Source organism: Cygnus olor, chromosome 4, assembly GCF_009769625.2.
Source record: "Cygnus olor isolate bCygOlo1 chromosome 4, bCygOlo1.pri.v2, whole genome shotgun sequence".
Taxonomy (NCBI): Eukaryota; Metazoa; Chordata; class Aves; order Anseriformes; family Anatidae; genus Cygnus; species Cygnus olor.
This window is the reverse complement of record NC_049172.1, coordinates 69,854,498-69,878,868: the sequence shown is the minus strand read 5'-3', so window position 1 is coordinate 69,878,868 and position 24,371 is coordinate 69,854,498. Positions and strand designations below refer to the sequence as shown.

At 40.8% G+C, this 24,371-nt stretch overlaps 1 protein-coding gene across 2 annotated transcripts; it reads left to right on the top strand.

Moving 5' to 3' along the window:
* The first annotated feature begins 433 nt into the window (after nucleotides 1-433).
* Nucleotides 434-20,358, top strand: TACC3 (transforming acidic coiled-coil containing protein 3). 2 transcript variants are annotated; one of them, XM_040555844.1, is made up of 16 exons: nucleotides 434-584; nucleotides 4,084-4,264; nucleotides 4,415-4,560; nucleotides 7,002-8,045; nucleotides 9,245-9,341; nucleotides 9,788-9,980; nucleotides 11,037-11,089; nucleotides 11,922-12,055; nucleotides 12,142-12,253; nucleotides 12,962-13,114; nucleotides 16,370-16,446; nucleotides 16,527-16,570; nucleotides 17,472-17,632; nucleotides 18,445-18,551; nucleotides 18,763-18,883; nucleotides 20,182-20,358. In XM_040555844.1, exons 2-16 carry the CDS (start codon nucleotides 4,085-4,087, stop codon nucleotides 20,248-20,250), a joined length of 2,691 nt encoding a protein of 896 aa, XP_040411778.1. In that variant the 5' UTR covers nucleotides 434-584; nucleotide 4,084; the 3' UTR covers nucleotides 20,251-20,358. The 2 variants fall into 2 exon arrangements, with proteins under 2 accessions (XP_040411778.1, XP_040411779.1); XM_040555845.1 differs by lacking the exons at nucleotides 434-584; nucleotides 4,084-4,264; nucleotides 4,415-4,560 and adding an exon at nucleotides 6,102-6,262.
* Nucleotides 20,359-24,371: the final 4,013 nt, after the last annotated feature.

Genomic DNA, 24,371 nt, shown 5'->3' with positions numbered 1-24,371 from the left:
TCTTAGCTCACTTCCTTCTGCTGCAAGTGGGTTTTGGGAATGAAAATGTTGTTTTTCTAAAATGTCACACCGAAAAGTGGAGTTATTTACCACAGGATTTACGGACCCGACTCTCTGCCCTGGTGAAGTGACTGAAGTGACTACACTTCAGTCCTGTGGGGCCCGAGGTTAGGGTGTCAGTAACACCACAAATTTACCCCGAAGAGCACCGAACACTGAGTTTTCTCCCCACAGAACCAGCAGGTGCATGCCCTAGCGGGAAGCAGCGCTCAGCCATTCAGCCGTAACAGGCCGCAGCGCGGCGCGACGACGGAGCGCCGCAAACTACACTTCCCAGCATGCCTCACGCAGCAACACCCCCTTCCGCGGTGCCCTATTGGCGCGGCGCCCCCCAGTCCCCGCCCCACCTGGCAGCGCGCTTTTCCGATTGGCTAAGGCGTTGTGAATGACGCTTCCCATTCGCCGGCTGGAGCCGCCGTTGAAATTTGAAATCCTGAGGCGGCGGCGGCTGAGGGGGGTTGGTTGGTGCCTGTCGGGTCCTGCTGGACGCGCTGAGGGGGCTCGGCCCCGGGTCCTGCCGGCAGGTAGGGCTGTGGGGGGGAGTGAGGGGGTCCTCGTTGTGCTTTGGGGGGTGCTTGGGGGCTGAGGGGGGCGCTTGGGGACCCCTCTGTGGTTTTGGGGGGTCGAGGGGGGGGGTTGGGAGGGTTTTGGGCTGGGGGGGGTCTTGTGAGGGGTTTTATGGGGTTGGGGCCAAGAGGGAGGGCTCAGGGGTCGGCGGGGGGCTCAGGAAGGGCTTGAGGTATCCTTGGGTTTTGGGGGCGGTGTAGGGGGTCTCGGGGGGGGGGGGGGGGCTTGGGGGTGAGGAAAGGGGGGTACGGGTCTGGCTCTGTGAGGCTGGGGTCCACGGGGGGGGGGGGTCTCGGTCAGCAGAGATGCTCGTTTCTGGCTCGGCTGCTGGGGGCTGTGGCCGCCTTTTGGTCCCCCGCAAGGGAGTGGGGTGAGGGGGCTGACTGCTGCCCCCCACGGCTGTTCTGTGCTGGGGCTGCTGCGGGTTCTCGTCCCTCAAACGGTCTGGGAGTCGGGTGGCCTCTGCAGTCAGGCAGGCTATGATTGTGAAGGAGGCTGTTAACGGGAAAAGTCATCGCTGGTGCTGAGCTGTTTGCGCTAGAAAGAAAAGATTTTTATTTTTTTTTTGAGGAAAAACTAAGTGAGCTGGGCCTGCTTAGCCTAGAGAAGAGGAGACTGAGAGGGGATCTCATCAATCTCTACAAATACCTGAGGGGACCATGTGAAGAGGATGGGGCCAAACTCTTCTCAGTGGTGGCCAGTGATAGGACAGGCGGCAATGGGTATAAATTGAACTGCGGGAGGCTTCATTGCCATATGAGGGAGAACTTCTTTACGGTTTGGATGACGGAGCACTGGAACAGGCTGCCCAGAGAGGTTGTGGAGTCTCCTTCTTTGGAGATGCTCAGAACCCGCCTGGATGTGGTCCTGTGCAGCGTGCTGTAGGTGATCCTGCTTGAGCAGGGGGGTTGGACTGATGATCTCTGGAGGTCCCTTCCAACCTCAACCCTTTTGTGAAAAGATAGCTGTCAGCTCTGTGGGGAAACACAGCAGCACGTGCCTTGGGTCACTTAGTTATGCATGAGCTGCAGTTAACATGTGAAAACCAGCCTGAAATACTGGGTGTGAATGTTGGTCTTACTGCATTACTCTGTCTGGGGTGAGTGCTCTGTATTTAGCTGCTGGAGGGCTTCAAAAGGAAAAATAAGTAGGAAAAAAAAATCTGCTTTTGCTTCGCATGTTCAGTGCGGGCATTTGAGACCGTACTGGTGTATTGGGTGTTGTGCACCTGGGACCAGTAGTAAATAACAGTTAGCTGCCAGGAAGCCCTCAATTTATAAATTGGATTCACTTGGTGTCACCAGACTCATGTTCTCAAATACAGAATGGAAGACTGCTGCTTGTACATAGATAAATATTCTTCAGAAACACGAAGCAGTTTCATTTTGGGATCTTCATTTTGGTCATAGTGGGGGAAAAACTTGTCTTTCACAACCCTTACTTGTATGCATTGGCCACTGACCACCTCAAACAAAGATGTATTTTTTTTTTTACTTAAATATTTTAAATAAATGCAGAATTTGACTTCTAGATTTAATATCTAAAAGTCTGGACAAATATACATACATGTATACAGGGTCAATTTGTTAACCATTTTAGTGATCTGAATCTGGTGCACGTGTAGCTGAATAACAAGCCTGAAGTCTCCAGGTGAGCATCCCATGCTTACGGAGCTTGTTTTAAAGGTGCTGCCAACTTCATCACATCTTAGGCTTTATTTCTAAACTAATTGATTGCACAAAATAACTGAAGATTTGTTGGTTTGTTGTCCCAATTTTAGCTTGCACTGAAGTGCTTTATTTCAAGTTCTACAGGTTAATGTAAAAATATTTTGTGTGTAAAATAACTTGGGCTAAAGTATGAGTGTGGTGAAAGCTAAAGAAAGAATGAAGAAATAACAAATAGAGGCGTACTTTGCATTGCTTCCATATCTGTTGTTTGCATTCTATTGCTGATTAAAACCCTGCTGTTGTCAGTTTCTCAGACAAAGCAGCTGAGCTCAGTGGAGAGTAGGAAGCAGACTCGCCCATAAGGATTATTGTAAGAGCGGGGAGATGTATGCAGAGACTTCAATATGGAAATTTGAATATACAAGGGCAATGAGATTGAAAATGTGACTTAAAGCTTTCAGTGGGAGTGTTCTTGTTACCTCTTTATGAAAATTAAAATGATCATTTGGAGTCTTCCTCTGCCAATTTTGTTGACTGCATGATGGAGGATGGAAAAAGAAGCTAATGGTCAGCTGTTTGTTCAAATCAAGCTTTTGAGATCATTTGGAATGGTTATCCAGTGCAGAAAGCCAACATCTCTACTTGATGATCCTGGTTATCTTGCATAAGTCCTGTCTCATCCCTTCTAATTTTAATTCCTGTGAAAGAAATCACTTGGTGAGAGGCCTGGCAGATAACTGTGCTTCTCAAGAGTCATCCTTGATGGACACTGGTTATACCTAGATCTTGCTTAAAGTGGCTCTTGTGTTCTGGTTCTTTTTGGTTGTTTCTGTTTTGTCAGTAGCACCACTGAGAACTGTTGCTTTAATTTTTAAAAACAGAGGAGACTCCAATGGGAATTAAAAGTAGGCTGAGTTCGAGTACATAAAACATGTTAGCTTGCCTGGGATACTTGAAGTGTTCTTTTTGTATTCCTAACTTATTTTCATCTTTGAGCTTAGATGTGATGGAAGCTTTAGTTTCAAGTCCTTCACATTTGAAATACTAGTAAAATTAGACAAGCCTGTATGGTCTAGTAAAGCTTTGTGCGTGTCTTATTTAAAAGCAATATTTCAGAAATATCTATTTATTACTTTTTTTTTCAGATTTACATACTAGTAATGTCTATACAACAAAGGATTCTTAAGTATATGTGCTTCACAAAAGCAGCATGTGTTCAGACAGTGCTGGAAAAAGCTGAATAATCTTATTCAGGACTCTGATCCTAAACACACCCTAACTAAACACATTTGTTTTGTTTTTTGCTGATATACAATGTAGAAATGAGACCATGTGAATAAAATAGAGGAATGATTGTTATCTGCCCCTTGCAAAAGCTGTAATTTTGCTTAGGATAGGATGCCCTATTACAAGAGACGTGACTGCACGTCACTGCTGGTTTTAAGGCGTTGGGAATGAAGAAACTTGCAAATGATAGAGCTACTTCTAAAGGATGGGCAGCTTAATTAGTAGGGTAGTATGTTAACTGGAAAGCATAATATTAGCAATTAACTGCCTAGACCACTAGCAAAAGCAGAGGGGCCGGACAAATGCTTCATTTAGATGCTTTCATAGTCTCGAGGTACCTTTTCATGTCAGGATTTTGAATGCTTTTAACGCTGCTTTTGAAGCTGTTTTTTTTTTTTTCTAGCCAGTGCCAGGCTTCCAGCTTCGGTTATCTGAAAGTGCATCTGGCTGACCACACCCTCTCATTCATGCAGTGATGTTGTATGTGTTGATATTCTAGAATGAGTCTGCAGATTTTAAATGCAGAAAATGGAGAAAATGGAGAAAACATCAGTGATGATCTAACAGCGGAAGACTGTGGCTTTTGCTTCGCACCACCGGAACCTACAGGGAGACCTTCCATTCTGCGCCTGTCCCAGAAAGAAAACTTGCCACCAAAAAGTGTGGCAAAAGCTATGAAGGTAAAGTTTTGCTTTCATATTGATTATGTTGTTCTTCCTCCTACGATCTACACTACTGAATGCGTATGCTGTTTGGAGCTTGAAAATGTTCTGGTGTTCATGTTCTTCTTTTTTTCCTTCCCCCTGCCCTCCCCCGTCACTTTCTTAAAGGTAACCTTTCAAACTCCTCTAAGAGATCCTCAAACTCGAAAAATCTTGAGTCCTACCATGACAGACAAACTTGAGTCTACTTTCACGCTTGATGATTGCAGTGAAGCCTTGCAGGATGATCTTTTATCTGCACCCATCAGTATTGAGTAAGTAGAGTATTCACTGCTAGCAGCATTAGCAACGGGGGACATCTGCAAGCTAATTTCCCCCTTTATAAACCTGTATATTTGAACTGTAATATTGTATTTTGTAACAAGATGGAAATAGTAAAACTTAATGCTGACTTTGATACACAAACTTCTTTCAAAGATAACTGTTACTACTTTTAAGAAAGCCTTCTCATGGTTGTAATATTGAATATTGAACTAGATTTTTAATTCCCTTAGTAACTGATTTCCTAGAGATGACTATAACAAGATATATTTCTTAGTGTATATATTTATCCTAGTAACATAAATAATTTAAGAGAAAAGAAGCGCTTTAGGCAGAGAATGTGAAACTGCTTCCTACAGTAAGGTTTCCATGCGAGGCTATGACTATTCTGAAGTTAATCAAGCCATAAAATTTCATCTTTTTTATGTTAGGTACTGTTTTATCTCTTTAGGCTTTCTCCTTAGGATACATCTTCTGGAGGGTTAGCTTGAATTGCCACCTTGAGCCAATGAGTGTTAAGATTAAAGGAAATCTAATAACACAGGGAATATCATGTCAATTCCAAGTAAGAACAGTCTAGCAGTCTGGGTCTTAAGGAGGCTGGTGGCAACTGTCTAGAGAAGAGCACAAGGTCTGCAATGTTACAGTTTAGGGTTTTGCAACCTCTCTTTTACTACAAGTATTGCTATAATGGTATAATGATAAAATATTATCTAAATAGGCAGGTCTCAATGCATACTGTTCTTACTGAATTTTCAGTCCCTTCTTAAACTTGTGCAAACATCTGGCATCTACAGTGCCCAGTGGCTGGCAAGAAGCCTCAGATCTTAACTTTGTCTTCTGTGAGGAAGTACATCCTTTTGTTTTCAACTACCCCATCGTATTCATTTGATCCCACTTCTTGTGTTTGGTAGAGGGAGAAGGCAGAAAGATTGAATGCTTACATGTTCATTAAATATTTAGGTTTGCTTCAGCTTTAAATTTGTGCATACGCTCTAGTTCAGAAAACTACATCTGAGCCAGCCACCTCAATTTTTAAGTAACTTAATTATGTTTATGCCTCAAACTTATTGCTTAAACAAAGATTTGGTACATGCGTGGCTCAATTGAGTTAAAAAGGCTAGCACCTGATTGGCTTTAGTTAGGGCATGAGTGTGTGTCAAGACACCACTTTTACTGTGCATATCTTTTCTACGTTTAAAATATAAGAATCTGTTTGTAGCAAACAAACTAAAGGAGTGGGTCTTGCTGAAAGAGGTCACTTTTGACTAGTCTCTGAGTAAAGTAAGCCAAGTTTCAAGCAGGTGTCTTGCTCTGGGCTGGCATTTATTAGGTTAAGCACTGAAGGAGAATGGGAGGGGCCTGAGCAGTTGAACAAGTCTGGGGCTGAACTATCGCAGGGAAGAGGCACTCCGACCTGGTGAGAAGAGCTTCCTGAACTCTATCTCCCGCCTTTGCTTTTGGGCTTATCAAAGTAGTGTTTTTACTGACGGGCTTTTAATCATGACCTGCTCTACAGCAGATATGAATGGCACATAGAAATAGCTACTTTGAGCAGGGACAAAACAATGGGAGGAAATCCTGTTTCAGGAAGTAATCGCTTAACTCTCTGCAGTCTGAGGCAAAGCCTCAGAAGTTAAGTAAAGTTTGGGGAAATAACGTGGAGAGCAATGACTTGTAGAATACCCAGCAGTAGTGAGTACACAAACGCATTCTTTAACCTGTTTCTTCTGCTAGAGAGTCTTATGTTTTACTTACTGGAGAAGTATTCTCTTGTATACTGCTTTGCTCTTCAGCTTTTGTGTTGTATTGAGTTCAGAGTGCCTGAAATGCAGGATCTGTTTTGACATACAGGCCTGTGCAGATGATATCCTGGTGGATACTTTCAGTAGAGGGGAAAAAAATCTGTTGGTGACCAGACGGAGCATTGACTAGAATGGGAGAACCTGAATCATAATTTAGTTTAGTCTTTGTCTTGTGACTCGGTCATGACTCATGGATGAAATTACACAAAAATGTACAACTTGTTGTGCCTTTCCTCAAAGTCCTTGCTGTTAATAACTCTTCCTAAGCAACGTGTATTTCACACTGCTTAGTGACATGGAAATGTCTGTATGTTGTAGTGAGTACAGGTCATCAGAGGTGACTGGCATAAGGTAGCTATGTGTAGAACTGAGAGCGTAAGAATACTGAGTACCTTCGAAGATTGATTTTCATGTAGCTTGTATGTGCTAGCTTGTGATTTCAGACTGTTTAGGTGGCAGCTGAATTTTTGCTTTTAGGGTATTCTTTTGCTCTCAGCTGCTCTCTTATTACACCAGTAATTTTTATTATCTGAAGAAAGCTACTTGTGCAAATATCTCTTTAAAGATGATGTGAAATGCTATCTAAAAAATAGCTATATCATGTGTGATTTGACTTTTTTTTAATGCAGCCCGAGTCTTCAAAAGACTGAAGCTGAAGCAAGTAATACGGAGATAAATACACAAATGCCAGAGAAAGTCAGTGCTGCTGCTTTCCCAGATGATGAGATGCCAGTAAAGAGCCGAGGTTCCTACAATCTTGATTTTGATAACTTAAATGACATCAATCCCTTTCAGAGTTCAATGCAGCTGCAGAACTCCCCTGGAAATCTGCAAAAGTCTCCTGTAAGAGTATCTAGCAGCCCTGGGAAAACTTCTGAAAAAAGTAGTAATTCTCTTCCACTGGATAGTACAGCTTCTTCAGCTATAGCAAGTACTGAGCATCCAAGTGAAGAGGAGAATACTTTTTTTGCTGGAAAAGAATCTGTTTTGACAGAGTTGGAGTCTAACAAACCCAAGCTGTCCCCAAAGCAAGCTATCAGTGACTCTTTGCAGGAGTCAACTTCCACGGAAGTAAACCAAGTTGATAAATCTGGCAATCTGGGTCCTAGTAGCTCTGATGTAACTGATTCTTCTAAAACCGGGGAATCAAAGCTTCAGAATGTTTCAGTAGCAGAAAAAGCTTCTGCAGAAGAGTTGAAGCCTCCGGAAGAGCCTGCTGTCTCCAAAAAGGAACCTTCAGAAAAGCCTGGTGTCCCCAAAGCTGGACCAGTAAAACTGGAATTTGACTTTGATAATACCAGTGCTAGAAAACCACCTCCAAAGAAACTAGGTAAAAGACCTGGAATTAAACCACCTTCCAAAAAAATTCCGACTACCAAAACAAAGCCAGAGAATACTGAAGTGCAAAGTAAAAGTAATGTGGAAGATGAAATGCCTGTTCCAAAAGCATCTTATAAGTTTGACTGGGACAAACTTGATGATCCAAACTTTAATCCCTTTGGAGGAGGCTCTAAAATTTCCACCTCACCTGAATGCTCTGAACCTAGCTCTCAGAAAGCTCACCTGCAAGAGGAGCAGGATCACACCTCACCAAGAAAGGAGCCTCTTCCAGTGGAGCAGGATAACAGACCAATTACTGATGAAATTCTTGAGAAAAAAGAGCCCAGAAGTCCGTAAGTAAATCTGTGTAACTGAAAGTAGAAGTAAGTGCCTTGAACTCGTGAGGAAAAAGTAGTTAGGTGGTATCTATCTAATAATTATTAGACTCCTACACGTCCTTGACTTTCTTCCTCCAAGGTTGGCTTGCTTATATTGCACTTGGTAACCTTTAACACAACATGTCGCAGCAGCTAAGATTTCATTGGAGAAACCATGGCTAGCTCTGGGCAAAAGATATCCTTAAATTTGGAGGAAGGGAAGGGGGTAGACTTACGTGGGAAGAGCATTAATGCCTTGGTCAAGTAGCTCTTTGCCTACTCCAAGATTAAAGTAAAATGTGAAGTATCAGGTAACTACTATTATCTTTCAGTAAACAGGTAAGTAGGCAGTGTTGCACATCAGGTACTACACAGAAGAACTAGGCAGTTCTGTTCTATACGTAGTGTCTTGGCTGAACTCTGAGGTGCTGTTTCTTCCTTGCGTTTTCTTGGTATCTGAATGCTGTCTCCTATAAAAATGCTTGTCATGAAAGTTCTGTTTTTTTGGCACCAGATGAAGCAAGCTTCTACTTGAGAATGGGAGATGTTGTGTTGCTTTTCCTAGGAAGTGTAACTATTAAAATGTCAGCATTACAATAGGCAGCCAGGAACTCACCTGAAGTAAACTGCCAGGAGATGCTGATTTGACAGAAATGTTTGTGCTCTTGCTCCCAGTATACTGTAATCAGCTACAGTTTACCAAAGTGGAAAGTTATGCTGTCAGCATTAACTGAAGTATTGGACCTCTCTAATGAAGTTCTGTGGCTTACACCAAGAATCACAGCATTGCTTTGGTGAAAAAAATAGCAGTCTGCTTGTAATTCTGTTCTTAATTAAACGAAAGCCTATCTCTAGTTTAAAAATGAAAATAAAAACGTTGGGCTGCTCAAATGGAAATGAGAAGGGTGTTAAGTGAATAGGAACAAGTGATACTGCTGTGATTTTTCTGCTTCCCACATAGCACTGCTTCTGATGGAGGTAGAGCTTTGTCATTTAAGTTGTGACCAGGCAAGACAGAGAATTTACATCCTCATCTTCCTTGAAGCTTCCTGTACTTGGCAGTAGAAGCGCTCAAATAAGCTTATTTTATTCAGTGCTTCAGTATATCTGATAAATAAAATTCAGAACTGTCTGTGACTGGGATTTTGACTCTCTTTTTTTCCTCTCCCACCAAGGGAAATCGGCAAACAGAATGTGGTAGAATGCAAGCCAAGAATGCCAGACACGCCAGGGGTTCAAGGAGAAGCTGAACGTCCAGAGGCACCAGCAATGGTAAGGTATAGAAAAGATAGCCAGCTCTTACCAAATTGTTCCATGGAACAAAGTTCTTTGCAACTTAGCCTTGTCAGACCCATGTTTGATATTTTATCCAAGGAATATTTTTTTATGAAGCTTCAGCAGTTCTAGAGTGGATGTAAACTGTGCCGACTTGTCTTTTGAAGGTAACATCAGAGACAGACAATTGGTGCCTTGGTATGTGGTATCATTTTTGATCAGCAGTTGGATACAAGGACAAACACAAGGGTGTGGATTCTTAAAAAGTGACTCCTGTACTTAGTGTTGGTACTGTTTAGTTCCTATGTCTGTGAATTACTGAGGCTTATTATCCTGGTTGCACAGCTAATTTGTGACAAACCAATTTGATTATTATTGTGATTTTCATATTGCATTTAAATTGTTATTTTAAACAATAAAAAGGATTGTTTTTTTCTCTTCAGGAGAAGCAAATAAGCCCATCTAAAGTGTCTCCAGATAATGCCCCATCTCAAGATAATTTAGTTTCTGCTGACAGTGGGAAAAGGTCAACGTCTGCAGAAGAAACTAAACCTAGCTCACACAAAACTGAAATAACAGCAGATGAGCAGACAGCAAGCACTGAACCTGAAGAGCTCTTCAGACCGTCAGCAGAAGGTAAGGATACTCCTTCAGAGCAAAATGGAAGATATTGTTACAGTAACTTCCGTGCATGTATTTCTCTTCAGTTTTAGTACTGATTTTAGCTTTTATCTTCAATTTTGCTCTTCTGGAAGGATTGTTGGGGGCTAAAAGAAAGCCCAACACAATAAATAGCAGGGTGGGAAATGTACCTGAGCTTGCTTCTGACTTTTTCTGTATTAATGGATTAAGCTAAATTCAAATAGCTGGCTATCAGCAATCAGCTGCCTGGGAAGATGAAACCTAAGCTTGTGTAGAAATAATCTATTTGGGGCTTCAGTGGCAGCTTTTTTTTTCTTTTTTCTTTTTTTTAAGAAGAAAACCTCTGCCCTTAAAATCACTTCTGGTATTAAGGGGTTTCTAAATGGAGAACACTAGAGCTATGCAACTACCTGTAATTGTGAGTCTTGAGGGTTACTGCAAGCCCTCAGCACTGCTTGAATACTCACTGCTTCTTGCTATGTGGATGGTCTTTCTGCACTTACATGCGTGTCTCAAACGCGTACCACATAGCTGGTGTTAAACACCTGGAAAGGTTATTCCTTGTAGGATCATTGTGTGGAAGGATGAGCAAATGACTTCAGTGCAGTCTGCAGCTTAATACTTCAGTGGAATCAGTGTGTTGAGAAATGACTTATGTCTTCATGGTTGAGCTTTGAGCTGTAGAGTAATTTTAAAGATGTGATTGGTGGTCTTACTCTTTCATGGGACACTGTATAAAAGAGTAGAATATCTGTGTGTGCTTATCACTTTAACCAGGGAACGACAGAAGTTCTTCAACTGTGTTAAGTTTTGCATGTTCTTACAGGTATCTGGGGAAAAATAGTGTCAATAAATTCATTTATCTTAGAAATCTTTGCCTGATTTTTATTTTATTTCTTTTTAAGATAAAACTACAATATCTTTTAGCAGATGGAAAATGAGCTCATGAGATAGGAGCACAAACTTACTGGCTGTATACACCAGCATAGCTGTAGATGCTTCACTGTGAGATAACAAAGATGCAATGTTGTCATATCACTTCTTTTCCAGTTCTAGGAATGGGCAATGAAATAGACTATCTGGAGCAGTTTGGAACTTCATCAGTAAGTATTGTATTGAAATGCTTTGTTTGCTTCCCTGGCTGGGTGGAAAGGAAGCCGTCAAGCCTTAAGTGTTTTTGTGAAGTAACTTTGAACTTGCTTACAGAAATACAGGTTTATTTCATAGGAGTGTGTCTATAAGGCATGGTGGAGAGGGGAGAATATGGTTATAAGCAATTCTGCAAAGGATCAGACGTCCTATGCTTCCACTTTGCAGAGTTTGCCATTTTCCTTATAGTGGTGAAGTTTGGATGGATGACGTTTCCCATCTCTGCCCAAATGGCAAGAACAGCATGCTTTGGAAGTGCAGGATCATTGTTTTGAAAAGATCTCTTAAGCCTTTCCGTTTCATGGGCAGTTTCAGGAAATCTGACTCTGAATTGGCTATTTCATGTTTCAATCAGTTCAGTTCAGTTGTTTTTTCTCCTGATTTGGGCTAGGGTGGGAGTGGCTTTGAGTATAGAGTGAATATACTGAAATTAAATTTGTTTTTTAGTCATACTGTGTTTGTCCTTATTGTTATGTGAACAAAAACAGAAGACAAGACTGCTCATTCAGTTTACAGTACCATCTTTCAGCATCTTTACTGGTTTTGAATAGTTAGTAAAAGTTTGCACTTTTGGTTCTATCTGTGAGCAGAGGACTGTTCACTTGATGTTACATAAGGACTTAAGAACTCGGTGCCCACAAGCTTATGTATTTTTCTCCTGAGAACAATACTCTGGCCACAGAAGAATAGGCTCACCCTCTCTCCAGAGGGTTATTTGTGTGGGGGTTTGCGTGTGTGTTATTCTATGAAGCAGCAAATCTGCCAGTTTATGCCTTTTCCCCTCAGTTCAAAGAGTCTGCTTTGAGGAAACAATCGCTGTATTTGAAGTTTGACCCTCTGTTGAGAGACAGTCCAAGAAAACCAATTTTTGGCACTATTGAGACAAGTACAAGCATCATGACTGCTCCACCACTGTGTGGGTAGGTATTGATTTAATCTAGACTGTTGTATGTAGTGTTACAAGAAAAGGCAGCACTTGAATATTATGTCGTGTGTTTGTTTTTAGCCCTGTTTCTGATCTAAGCAAACTGCTTGAGGAAGCTGAAAAGCCTGCAGCGAGTCTTCAAAATGAAGAAAAACCAAAAGGATTAGATCTTCTAGGAACATTTACAACTTCTGTAAGGATGTCTGGAGTGATACTAGGTTTCATGTTGCTATTTTGGGGAAGGGGTCAGCCAGAATCTGGAGTTAAGACTTTCACAGCTTCTAAAGATTGCAGTATACTTAAGGCTTATTCAAATTGTTGTCCTAGAAGGGGTGGATAACTACCCATATCAAAGCTGAACTTCTGGATGGACTTAATTTTCTTGTATTACAAATCTTTTTTGTGGAAACTGGTGACATTGCACATAGTCTAGGAGAATTTGAGCTGTTTTTAAAAAATGCTTTAATCAACCAATCTTTTTCATACAGCTGAAGCCACAAAAATAAGACAAACTTGTATTTTAATTGCCCTGCTGAGATGAAAAGCACTTTTGGTTAAACTTGATGCCATGCAGTGTAAGCTTCAGAGCAATGAACACCCTTGTATGAACAGAATTGCACACAGTATCTCATCCTGAAAAGGTGTTTTATTTACTCATAGGGAATAGTGTGGTGTCATAACTATCAGAAACACAGCAGATAATTGGTGGCTAGCACTCTGTTACACCTCAGATAACTATGTAGCTTTACAAAATACCTACAAGATAAGAAAGCTATGGTAATTAAGTTATGGAGGTATTTGGGGGGGGCTTATTGGAATATATTCATTTACATTGAGTAATCTACAAACAGCTAATGATTGCATAAAAAGTCAGAATCACTTAACTTTTGTCTCCTCACAGGACACAGGTTCCTTAATCCCAGACTCCCTCACTAGCAACGTTTCTCCGCTCCCTTTTGCTGCTTCCACAGATGCTGCGGTGGATGCTATTATAGATGTACTAAAATATAGCCAAAAAGACATGGATGCAGCTGTTGAACTGGTTAAAAGAGAGGTATGGTGACATTTGACTTTGCATAGCCTTGAAAATCCCTTTTGTTTAAATTGTGGTGTAGAGTTCTACGCTTGGCAGTTCTGTCAGTCATACTTGACATAAACATCTCATCCCCAAAAGCCTGTTGTGTGCTTGATAGGAGCAATAGGTATAGAACTCTGAAGAGCTGATATTTAAGGAAATACGTCAAACTTACGTCACACTTCACTTTTCTGCCTTAGAACTCATCCATATTAAAAAGCATTCATTATCAGATAGAATGATTTGGGGCTTGATACCAGTTATCGAAATACTTCTTATTAAACTACCCAGGAAATATCTGTTCTTATCAGTGGGAAGGAGGGGCTGCTTTTCATATAATTACTTCAGTAAAACAAGATAAATCTGTAATGTTAATTCAGTGTGGTGATAACTCCTTTGTGGAATAGGGAGGCATGTCAGTATGTCCAGCTACTAAAATAAGTGGTGGGGAGATCTGGAGCTCACTCTGGACTAACGTTAGTTGGGAGCAGCAGAAAGAGTCAGCGGGATTTTAAACACAGACTCACAGAATGGCTGAGGTTGGAAGGGCCCTCTGGAGGCTGTGTGGTCCGATGGCTGCTCAGGCAGGGCCACCCAGAGCAGGCTGCCCAGGACCACGTACAGGTGGCTTTTCAAGCTCTCCGAGGAGGGGGGAGCTCCACAACCTCTCTGGGCAACCTGTGCTAGTGTTCCATCGCCTGCACAGTAAAGAATTGTTTCCTGATATTCAGGGGGAACCTCTTGTGTTCCAGTCTTTGTCTGTTGCCTCTTGTCCTGTCACTGGGCACTGCTGGAAAGAGCCTGGCTCGGTCTTCTTTGCATCTTCCCTTCAGGTATTTACAGACATGGATGAAATCCCCATGAGCTGCTTATTTCTCCAGGCTGAATAGTCTCAACTCTCCTTGTAGGATAGGTGCTCCATTCCTTTCACCATCTTGGTGGACTTCTGTTGGACTCTTTCCAGTACTGGGGGATCCAGAACTAGACCCAGCACTTCAGGTGCAGCCTCACCAGTGCTGAGGGGAAGGATCGCGAGGGGAAGGATTGCCTCTCTTGCCCTGCTGCTGATACTTTGCCTGATGCATCCATGAATAGTTAGCCTTCGTAAGAGCAAGGGCACGTTGCTGGTTCGTGTTCAAATTGGTGTCTACCAGGATTCCTAGATCCTTTTCTGCAAAGCTGCTTTCTAGTTGGGTGTCTCCCAGCATGTATTGGTGCCAGTTGTTCCTCCTGAGGTGCAGGGCTTTGTACATCTCTAGCCTGTTGAGGTCCCTCTAGATGACAGCATGACCCTCTGGTGAATTGGTCATTCCCTTTTGTGTCATCTGTGAATTCACTGAGGGTGTGCTCTGCCCCCATCATCCAGGTTGTTAATGAAAATGGTAAACAGGACTGGGCCAAGTATTGATGCCTGGGGTACTTTCCTCATTATCTTCTGTAACTAAATCACTACAGAAATCACTTTTGAAACCCCACCTTCTCCCTGATGCCAAAAGAATAGTGTATTCCCTCACTTTAAAAATATGGATGCTTAATTATTATAGCTTTTGGATTATGTGAATTTACTAATACTGAATATTGTAAGAGCAGGCCTGAAGCATCAGTTTCCATAAAGCTAGCCTTCACTTCAAAATTAACTTCAGAAGAAAACAGCATTCTAAATTCCCAGTGAACAATATCGCAACCAGTAAATGCCCTTAGTGAAAGTGACCTGCAGCCTCTTGCTGCTTTACATTTTTTTTCTTTCCCTTTAGAGTATAAAAATACTACCTTTTCTGGGAGTAACTTTTTATCCAGTATGTTGTCTAGTACACGAAATGAGAAATGTGTGACTCTGGCAGGGGTCAGCTCTTAGTGCAGTGATCTAAAATAAAGATGTTAGATAAGAACAGGGAGTAAAGCTTGTAATATTTTGAACATAGTTCTTTGAAGTGAGAGATTAGAGCACCATTAAACATGTAGAAATAGTTGCAGCAAGGCAGGTGTGACTGTGTTACAGCAGCTGTTGGGGCACTTAAAAATGGATAGAAGTGCTTGGGTTTACTGTATTAACCTGAAAGCAAGATGGATTGAATTTAAGATGTTATTTTTGTGAAACAACTCAAGCTGATGAGAGAAGGAGGGAAAATGTATTTTCCTTCTGAGCAAATACATCATTTCATGAAAGCATGCTTTTTTGCCTGCTGAACCATTTCAGCTGAGTTTGCTAGTGAAAGCTTCTATCTTAACACGCTTTTGCTGTTTTAGCAGTTGTTTCTAGCGTAACTATTGTTGTTGCCTTCTGCAAGCATATCTCCTGAGCTGAAATGTTCAGATTCTGCTTATTTTATATTCTTTTTCACTTGTGGCTCGCTTCCTGCCATCTGAAATATTACAGTACGCTTAAAATGCATTTACTCTTAAAACTGCCCAAAAAACAGTATACTGCAGTGTACTGTGCAACTTTAAGAGGACGCCAGCAGTAATTATGTGCTCTTACCTTCTCCTGTTCAAATTTCAAGGCTGTTCTGGGCCTTGTTCGATGTTCAAGGCCTCCCACACCGCACAGTCAACTGTCAACATTATAGCCATTAGTAGAAATCCCGGGACAAAACTGAATTCCTGGAGTTTGCACAAAATATTTAGTATTAAGCAGTAAAAGCATTCTTTGCTGTTACTGTGAGCTCTGCTTTAATTAAACTGATGTGAAATAGCTATGCTTATTTTTAAGATGACTGAGGTGTCTTAAATTTGGAAATGTGGTAGGGAGAGGGATTATTGAATAAAGATGACTCCAAACAGCAGTTTAATCTTGACCAGCATAGCCTTTCAGTATTTGCTGTCTTTCCTGTGTTATGGTCAGTAAATGTGTGACTTACTTTATCTGATTTGTAAATAAAAAGGGGATATATGTCACTTGAGAGAGTGTTACTCCTTGACAGAGCATTACTGGCCCATGAGCAATGACCTATGTGTAGGATGAATAAGAGCAGGCAAGTGGTGGACTGAGCTGGCTCTGATCTTGCCAGCTGAGAGAACTTGGTAACGCTAGGAATGGTGCAGTTTGAGTTCTAGTTTTCACCTACATCTTACTTGACTCAAATTTGTAAAGAAACACTTCACTTTGAACCTGTTAAGCAGTTAGAATTTGACATGGATAAAATTAAGTATAACTAAGCTACCCTTTGGACTGTTCCTAGTATCAAATCTTGTATCACTTCCTGAGAAAGAGACGGGTTTACTTTTCCCTCAAAGGTTCAAGAGAAACAGTTGGAGACTCTCGAATGGAAAAAGAAGTATGACAAGCTTCATATGGAATACAAGGAAATGGGGTAAGCATTGTTTCTGTGCCTGCTTATTTACTCCAGCTACTTCTTCCATCTTATGGTCTAACTTTTGTTTTCCTTTTTAGAAAAATAGTTGCTGAGTTTGAAGGTACAATAACCCAAATGATGGGTAAGTTCTGAATTTACATTTTAAATTATTTTGGGGGCAGTGCTTAGCCTAAGGTTGCCAACTGAACTTAATACTGTTTCACTTCTGATGTCATTAATGTTTCAAGTGCTTTCAGGGTGAATAAGGTTTCAGACAAGGTACTTAGAGGGTAACATTTCAATGAATATTCATACAGACCTGGCTGTGTGTTGATTTAGTAGATGATGATAATGACATTGGGAGGCAAGCATGAACACATCTAACATCCTCTGACGCTCCAGTGGACTGTGAACTACCACTTTATTAAAATTGGCAGATCCAGATGTCTGTAGCTTGTTTAACGGTTTATTATCTGGCCTTAATTAAGCGATAGGATGTCAGTAGATCTTGCTGGACTGATCTGGCGTTTGCTTCCATCAAGTTTGTCTTCCTAACTTTGAAGAACATTAAGCGAAATTCTTGTTACATAGGTACATTGTCCTAGCTGACAAGTGAATTAGCCAAATCTGTGCCTTGCTTAAATGTAGTTCTTTAAGAAAACTGAATAGTATGCTAGGGTTTTTTTCATGTGTGTGCTTTTTTAAAAGTAAGCCTATGGGAAACGTAGCTCAGGTGTGCTAGCAAAAAGTTTTCCTGGAAGGGTTTGCCAGACAGTTTGTCTTGTTATCCCAGTCTTCTCCAGTTATTCAACTATTGTGATAATCACAATCTTTAATGGCCTTGGGGTTAGGACAAAAGAATATGTAGCAAACTAAGAGAATATTGCTACTTTCCAGCATCCTTTTTGGAGGAGACATTACACTATGAAAAAATCTCTTTTCCTAGTGTTATCTGGGGGGTTATTTGTCCATACTATGGATCTAGCTTTATACTAATTCAATAACTATCATGAGTGTAACCCTGTTACCTCCAATTTCTTTAGAGGATGCTCAGAAGCAAAAGGAGCTTTCAAAGAAAGAAATCCAGAGGATGGTGGAAGAGAAGCAGCAAGTTATTTCAGATCTGAATTCTATGGAGAAATCTTTTTCTGAACTCTTTAAGCGATTTGAAAAACAGAAAGAAGTGCTGGAGGGTTACCGTAAAGTAAGATGCTATAATGCAAATAATATTATTACAAGATAAATAAGACTTCCTTTCCTCTTAGAGAAGATCATAAGTTATGAATTTCTAGAGCAGCCATTAATTAGCTAGTAGAGGCACGGCCTGTAAAACAAGTTGTCTGCTTTAAAGATTAAAAAATGATCTATTATATTTAGTGGCTGGCTTAAAGTATGATAATGATCTTTCTGTTAGAAGCCAAAGTCTTTTCAAACAAAAACGAGCTGTTTCTTATTGTATGCATATTGGTTTTTCTGTTAATTATGGGGACAAATCTACTGTAGCAATTTGTTGCGTAAGGGCGGCTTGTTTTCCCCTACGTAGTGTTGAATGGTTGCTGAAGAGGATTTTCTATTACAAGTCAAAATGATATACTTACTGAATGTTCTTTAGCTTAAACTGGTGAAGTCAAACATTCAGAGACCGGAAGAATGAAGCTAATGATGATCATAAACAATGGTTTCTTATACAAAATGCTTAGAATTATTCAGCAGAAACCAATGCAAGACTTCCTTCATCTTGCATTCTTTCCATCTCTCCACCCTGCTTTTCAAAGCCCTTTTCTGAGCACAGAGTTAAAGCATCACCTGGAGACAGTGAGTTGCTAAAGTCAAGAGCTGGGATTAGTAGGGAGACTTGGCACTTGTTTCAAAGCTTATGGGACTTAGCAATTGTTCCTATTACTCTGATTGGTAAATACTGTCACTTTGGTTTAGTTAAGTAGCTGACTTGTAAAATGGAAAGACTTTTGCACATGGTAGTACATAAAAAGCTAACTAAACTTCTTCCTGGGACAGAATGAAGAGGCTTTGAAAAAATGTGCTGAAGAATACCTGGCTAGAATTAAGAGAGAGGAACAGAGATATCAGGCACTAAAGGCACATGCTGAAGAAAAGCTGCATCAGTAAGTACCAAGCCAAGAAACCGAGTACTAGGAGTGAAATATGCACTTCTCCTCAGCTGCTGTAAAATGGGGCTTGTTGATGCCAAAACTTGGCTTAAAGTATTGATTTGGGGGGTTAATATTCAAAGTATGAGAATCTAGTGTGATTCTATGAACAGTTCTGCTGTGCTGTCTGAAGGTGATATAAAAACTCATTTTGCTTCAATTCCAGAGCAAATGAGGAAATTGCCCAGGTACGAAGCAAAGCTAAATCGGAGACTGCAGCACTCCAAGCCAGTCTCCGCAAAGAACAAATGAGGATCCAGTCTTTAGAGAGGAGCCTTGAACAAAAGGTTAGTCAAAATGCCATGAGTGAGTCTCTTTAAGCTATTGCCTTAGACAAGCTGAAGAAATACCTTGCACCACTACTGGAAATAGTCCTAGTAACTGTGCTGGTTTTGGTGACTGCTGTCCAGGTAGGTGTTGGGAAATAAGTACTGAAATTGAGTCTTGACATAATTGACGTATGCCTTATCTGTATGTACAGATTTTTTTTGGAGCAAAAGGGCTTGTTCCCATAGGTGGGTCACAGAAATGACCAACTGAGGCTGCTGCCTCAGCAGGCTCTCTGAACTACTGGAGGAGTTAGTGTTCTGAAACTTAAACACATCCAAGAGCAGAATCTGGAAATGATCTTGAATAACTGCATGATTCAGCTTGTTTGTAGACATACGATTTGTAAGCCATCAGCACTAGTCAAGCTGTTTTGTATTGGCTGAACTCTTTCAATATTGTTCAGGCCCTTAATCTTTATGAAACACTGCGATCAAATATACTTCATGGATGAAGTCTTGAAATGCTTTGTAAAGCCACATCAGTCTCCTTTGTTAGAACAAATAAACAGAAGTATTTCTGAGGTTTAAAACTTATATTGCTGGAAATGCATGCTCTTAGTTCCACTGCATCATGGTTGTACTTCTGCCAACACTGAAGACTCAAAAACAGATAATGCTGATGCATTCCTGCTGTTAAGAAAAAAATAATCCTGTATTTATGTCTTTACAGCTATGGCTAAGGTTTGAATAAATGAGGAAACAGTAGGCCTGTAACTAGAAAGACGAGATGAGCCATTTAGCACAGAACTATTTTTTTCCTGTTAAGATTTTATTTTTCTTGTATTTTATGTTAGGAACTCTTATTAAAATGGTTTAACCACGCAAGCAATTAACACAAGCTGGAAACTACTGCCACATGTCAGTAAAAGTACCAAAGCATCATCCCACAGAGTTGTCTGTCTTGTGAAGTTTAAAATCCAAACTGTTGCTATCATCTTGAATTTCAGTATATGTAACAAAATGACCTTGAGTCTGGAAAGTCTAATTTTTCCAAAATTTTTAGATACAAATTGATCTATGGAATTCTGTCCAAGTAGAGAGACTATAGTTAATCCTGGTTCACTTCCTGGGCCTCTTAAGGGTACCATGAGACCTACAAAGTAGACTGTCCCTTTAGACTAAATTTGTGTAAGTCACTAGCATATAAATAGACTTTTTATTCTGTGTTGGGAAACGTGACTTATTGTGACTCAGCTTGCTACTTGGCTGTAGCATAGCTTACATGTACCTGTAACTCTTCTTTTTTTCTTTAACAGACTAAAGAAAACGATGAACTAACAAAAATCTGTGATGACTTGATTTTGAAGATGGAAAAAATTGGATAGCTTAACTGTCTTTGTAAATATTTCTAGTTTCTCTGACTCCCTGTCCCATGTGTTCATTCACTCTTTTAATTATGTATGTGGGGGAAAAAATAAAACTTCTGATTTGCATTCCTCTTGTATATTATTATCTCTTGTAGGAAATGTCAATTTACTGACATGTTTATAAATACTGAAGTTTAATTGTCCCTTCTGGTACGTATCAATATATTGCATATTTTCACATATGTCACTCGAAGGAAAAACTTTTAATCATCTTACCCTCAGTCTCTTCCCTGTGTGAGAACACCAAGATTTTGTGATAATGACCTGGCTCTGCTGATGAAGGTCAGCATAGGCCATGTCTCTATTTTGCACTTCCTGCTATGTCATTTCAGTCAAAACTTTCCAAAGTTAGAGGATTGTAACAGAACTTGACCTGTTGCAAATGCTATAAAGAAAGAACTGGAGTTTTAAGCAGACTAGGCGTCATGTCCTGTCGATGGTGACTTACGTTCCTTCTTTATAAGAGACAGTTGTGAACCTTAAGAAGACTTGATCAGTGTTTGCAGTAAATCAGGCCAATTACTGATCTTGAAAGTGAATACTGAGCAGATTATTGTAAAGGAGTGTTTTGTACTTCGTTCATTTCCAAGCAGGACTTGGCGGGGGGGAGGGGGAAGGTGTGGGATAATGTTTTTTTCACTTAGTGATGTAAAAAATCTCAGAACTTCAGCTTTTCTTTATTAAAAGAAAAATACAAACCTGAGCTGAAGTGATTTGTTTTCAGATGAGCTAAGCAGCCAAGGGCCTGGAAAACAGGACAGACTTGCTTGCTACTCTACTGCCATAATGTTTTTCAAGTCATTAGTCTGATGCTATTGACTTTCCAGTCAGCCATCCAGAGCTCTATGCCACTCTTATGGAAAGGCTTTGAGGAATGTAGTAGGCTACAGGTCACAGGTCGTAATGAAGTCAGTTTTAATTAGGGCAGTAGTAGATATGTCAGATAAGTTATTACCTAAATTACCTAACAGACCTTTTACAGGATTGTCTCATTGGGTAAGCTTACGGCTTTTTGTTTAATATTGCTGGGAGGTCATTCCCTCACTTGCCTAACTAGTAGCTGCATTTTTCTCTCAGAAGGGTTGTTGCTGCTGCGTGTGCTCATAGCTGTACTTGGAGCCCTTCCCTTATTTGTTAAGGGTAATTTGCTTGGGCAGGAGGAAAAATGACTAGCAATACTTAGGAGATTGTAGAACCTGGGGTATGCTCTGGCTAGGTAGCTACTTATCATTATTAGTATGTTTACAGGAAGCTGTATGTAGCTGGAATGCTAGAGACCTGTTCCACTCTAGGGTTAACTAACACTTCAAAGCTCATGGTGTGTTGAGTTTTCTTTGACTCTCACATTCCCAGGTTAGTGCTGAAACTACAATGTGAAGTCAGTAGCAATGATATTGAATACCCACTTCCCGCAGAAATTGCTAGATTTTGTTAATGTATTGCTCTGGAAGTGCTAAATGGAGACAGAGAAGAAATAGTTCATAGAACAGACTGTACAAAAACAAAGCCTTGCTATCTGAGCTTCAGATAACGGGGATTACTTCAAGCTGTGTCTTGGAGCGTCCCTTGGTAGCAGACTTAACAGGTACCAAATTTCTCAACTCTGTTTGAATGTGAACTCTTGCTCGCATTTTTAATTATGGAGACTAATTTCTATTGAAGTCCTCAGTGAATATTGAGGCTGCAGGTTGATGTTAGCCTGTAGTTAGATAAGATTAAGCATGCAGCTGCAAAGGGTAGTCCTTTTCTATCTGGTGTTGGATCATGGATCATCTGCGGTGTGATGATCCAGGTGGACTAACTGGCCTAGGCAAAAGGCTGTTTGATTAGAAGAAACTGGTTTGCAGGGGACCAGTGTGCTGTGAAGGTTCACTTTGTACATCTTGCACAAAAAGGGGTAAAAAAAAAAAAAAAGACAGGTCACTTCAGGAGAATCCCTGACTAGCTTAATGCAAAACTGAACTTGAACTAATAACTACAAATTCATATTATTAGGAATAAACTTGCAATGCCAAATCTTCCCACAAGATGTGGCTGCTGCTCTTCCAAGTACTGACAGGGCTGTGTGTTAGCACACTGCAGAAGTGGAGATTGTCCTTGACTAGTGCTTAATACTAATAAGGCAATCGTTCTAGTAGATTCCTGTTGGGAGGGATGAAGAGCTGCAAAGTGATGTATGCCAACAGACTGTATATAAATAGTGATAATGCTATCTGGAACTTCAGTGCTACAGCTATCAAAGTAGTATCATACCAACAATTAATACAATCAAGTTCTTTAGAGTTGGCTGGGTGACAGGGTCTCTGTTGCTAGTTTTGCCCTTCTGCTCTATGGATGTGGGATAAGGGGAGTTGCAGGCATTTTGTGTGTACCTTTAGGAAACCGCTGCACAAGGGAGTACTGGCACCCTCCTTACCTTCTTTCGTTCCTTCAGGGCGAAATGTCCAAGGATGGCTTCGAGTGGGCTGCATGTGCAGACTGTCTCTGATCCAGTAACTCAGTGGATAAAGGGAAGAGAGCTGTGAAGTGGAGAAAGGAGAGGAGCCTCTCAACTTATTTGTTCCCTTGCTTGAATATAAGGGCCTTGCATATACCTTAGTTTCCAATCTGCTGACTGAGGTGGATGCAGATCAAGTCCAGTAGGAGAGCAGCATACCAGATAAAACTTTCATTTGGTCTCGTTATCATGTGTATTATCCAGGATCACATCTCGTGTGGCTGTTCATTGCTTACTGATATTGCATAATGGAAACTGCACTTCAGTAAGATGTTGAGAGACAGTACACCACGGTCCTATTGCAATCTGTGACTACTGTGCTGTGAAATCTGCCTGAGGCTCTCCTATTTGTTGGTTGTATCCCTGCCTACAAGATAACTGGCTGTATGTGACAGTCATCACTTGAATAGAGATGGCTGTGAATGCCTGTGCACTGAAGAGGATGAGTTTTTAAATGTGTGAATTACCAAAGCTTATCACCTAAGTATTACTTAACTTTCAGTTTGGATGGCTACATTTTGCTTGTCAAGTTTGTGCATGGCTTTTTTCTTTTTTGCTGCTTTGTATGGTCTGCTTTGACCTTTGCATTTTAAACAGCTCAGAAGGGATAACTTGTATATTGCACCTGCAGAGAAAAATATCTTCAATTTAACACTCACAGTCTGGAAGAAGAAGTCTAATATTTCATAATTGCTTGTTGAAGAGTGTTTAAGTGTCACCGTCCCTATTTCAAAGCATCATTCTTTTTTACTATAATTCCTCTAATGCTGGACAGTCCCCATCAGAAGAATTCACCTTTACAGCATGCAATATAGGTGGCTGGATGCACAGTACTAAAGTTGTGTGTTCCAGTGGGATGAGATTAGAGTACACTACCCTCAGATAGGCATCAAGCTGGTTGGTTTGTTACATTATTGCTATTTATCATCAGCAAGCAGATAATAGGGAAATAGCGTACTGCCCGGTGCCTCTGTGCTCACTTGTTTTTCTTTATTTATACTAAAATAATATATATTTGTATAAATATAAGTAATTGCTAGGTGCTGCACAAACAGAGGGTGACAGTTCTTGCTCCAGACAGCCTGTTTCTGGTTCAAGTATAAGGGATGAGATATCTTTATTTCAAAGTTGATCAGGGTGGATCAAAGGTCCTGAACCTGCTTGTGTGAGCTAACTGCACTCGTGTATTTATAGTACGGTCTTTCAGGGGACTGGGCTTTTAACACCTTTTCATGGCATTTCCCAGGTTCTTCATATGACTGAAGTCTTAAGGGCATGCAGCTGCCCTTGGACTCTTCTCAGCTGTGCCACTGTGCAGGCAATCTCTGCACTGATGTTGGTCAGTCTGTTTATGATGGGACTCCTTTTTCTGTTAGGCTTCCAAAGCAACTGTAACTGCTTAGCCTTGGCTAGCATGTCCAAAGTCACCTTTCCAGCCATTTCAGCTCCTGTTCCATCATAACCCGGTTTCAGCAGAACACTCTTCATGGTCCAAGTACAGACTATTTGGTCTCACGTCTAGTTACAGGTTCTGAAGTCATGGCTCAAACCCTGTTGCATTTAATACATATCTCCAGACTGA

Excerpts from the sequence above, each read along its gene's own strand:
- TACC3 (XM_040555844.1), top strand. The coding sequence starts at position 4,085 with ATGAGTCTGCAGATTTTAAATGCAGAAAATGGAGAAAATGGAGAAAAC. Across the intron at positions 11,090-11,921 it reads AGCAGTTTGGAACTTCATCA|TTCAAAGAGTCTGCTTTGAG; the intron begins GTAAGTATTGTA and ends TTTTCCCCTCAG. Across the intron at positions 12,056-12,141 it reads ACTGCTCCACCACTGTGTGG|CCCTGTTTCTGATCTAAGCA; the intron begins GTAGGTATTGAT and ends GTTTGTTTTTAG.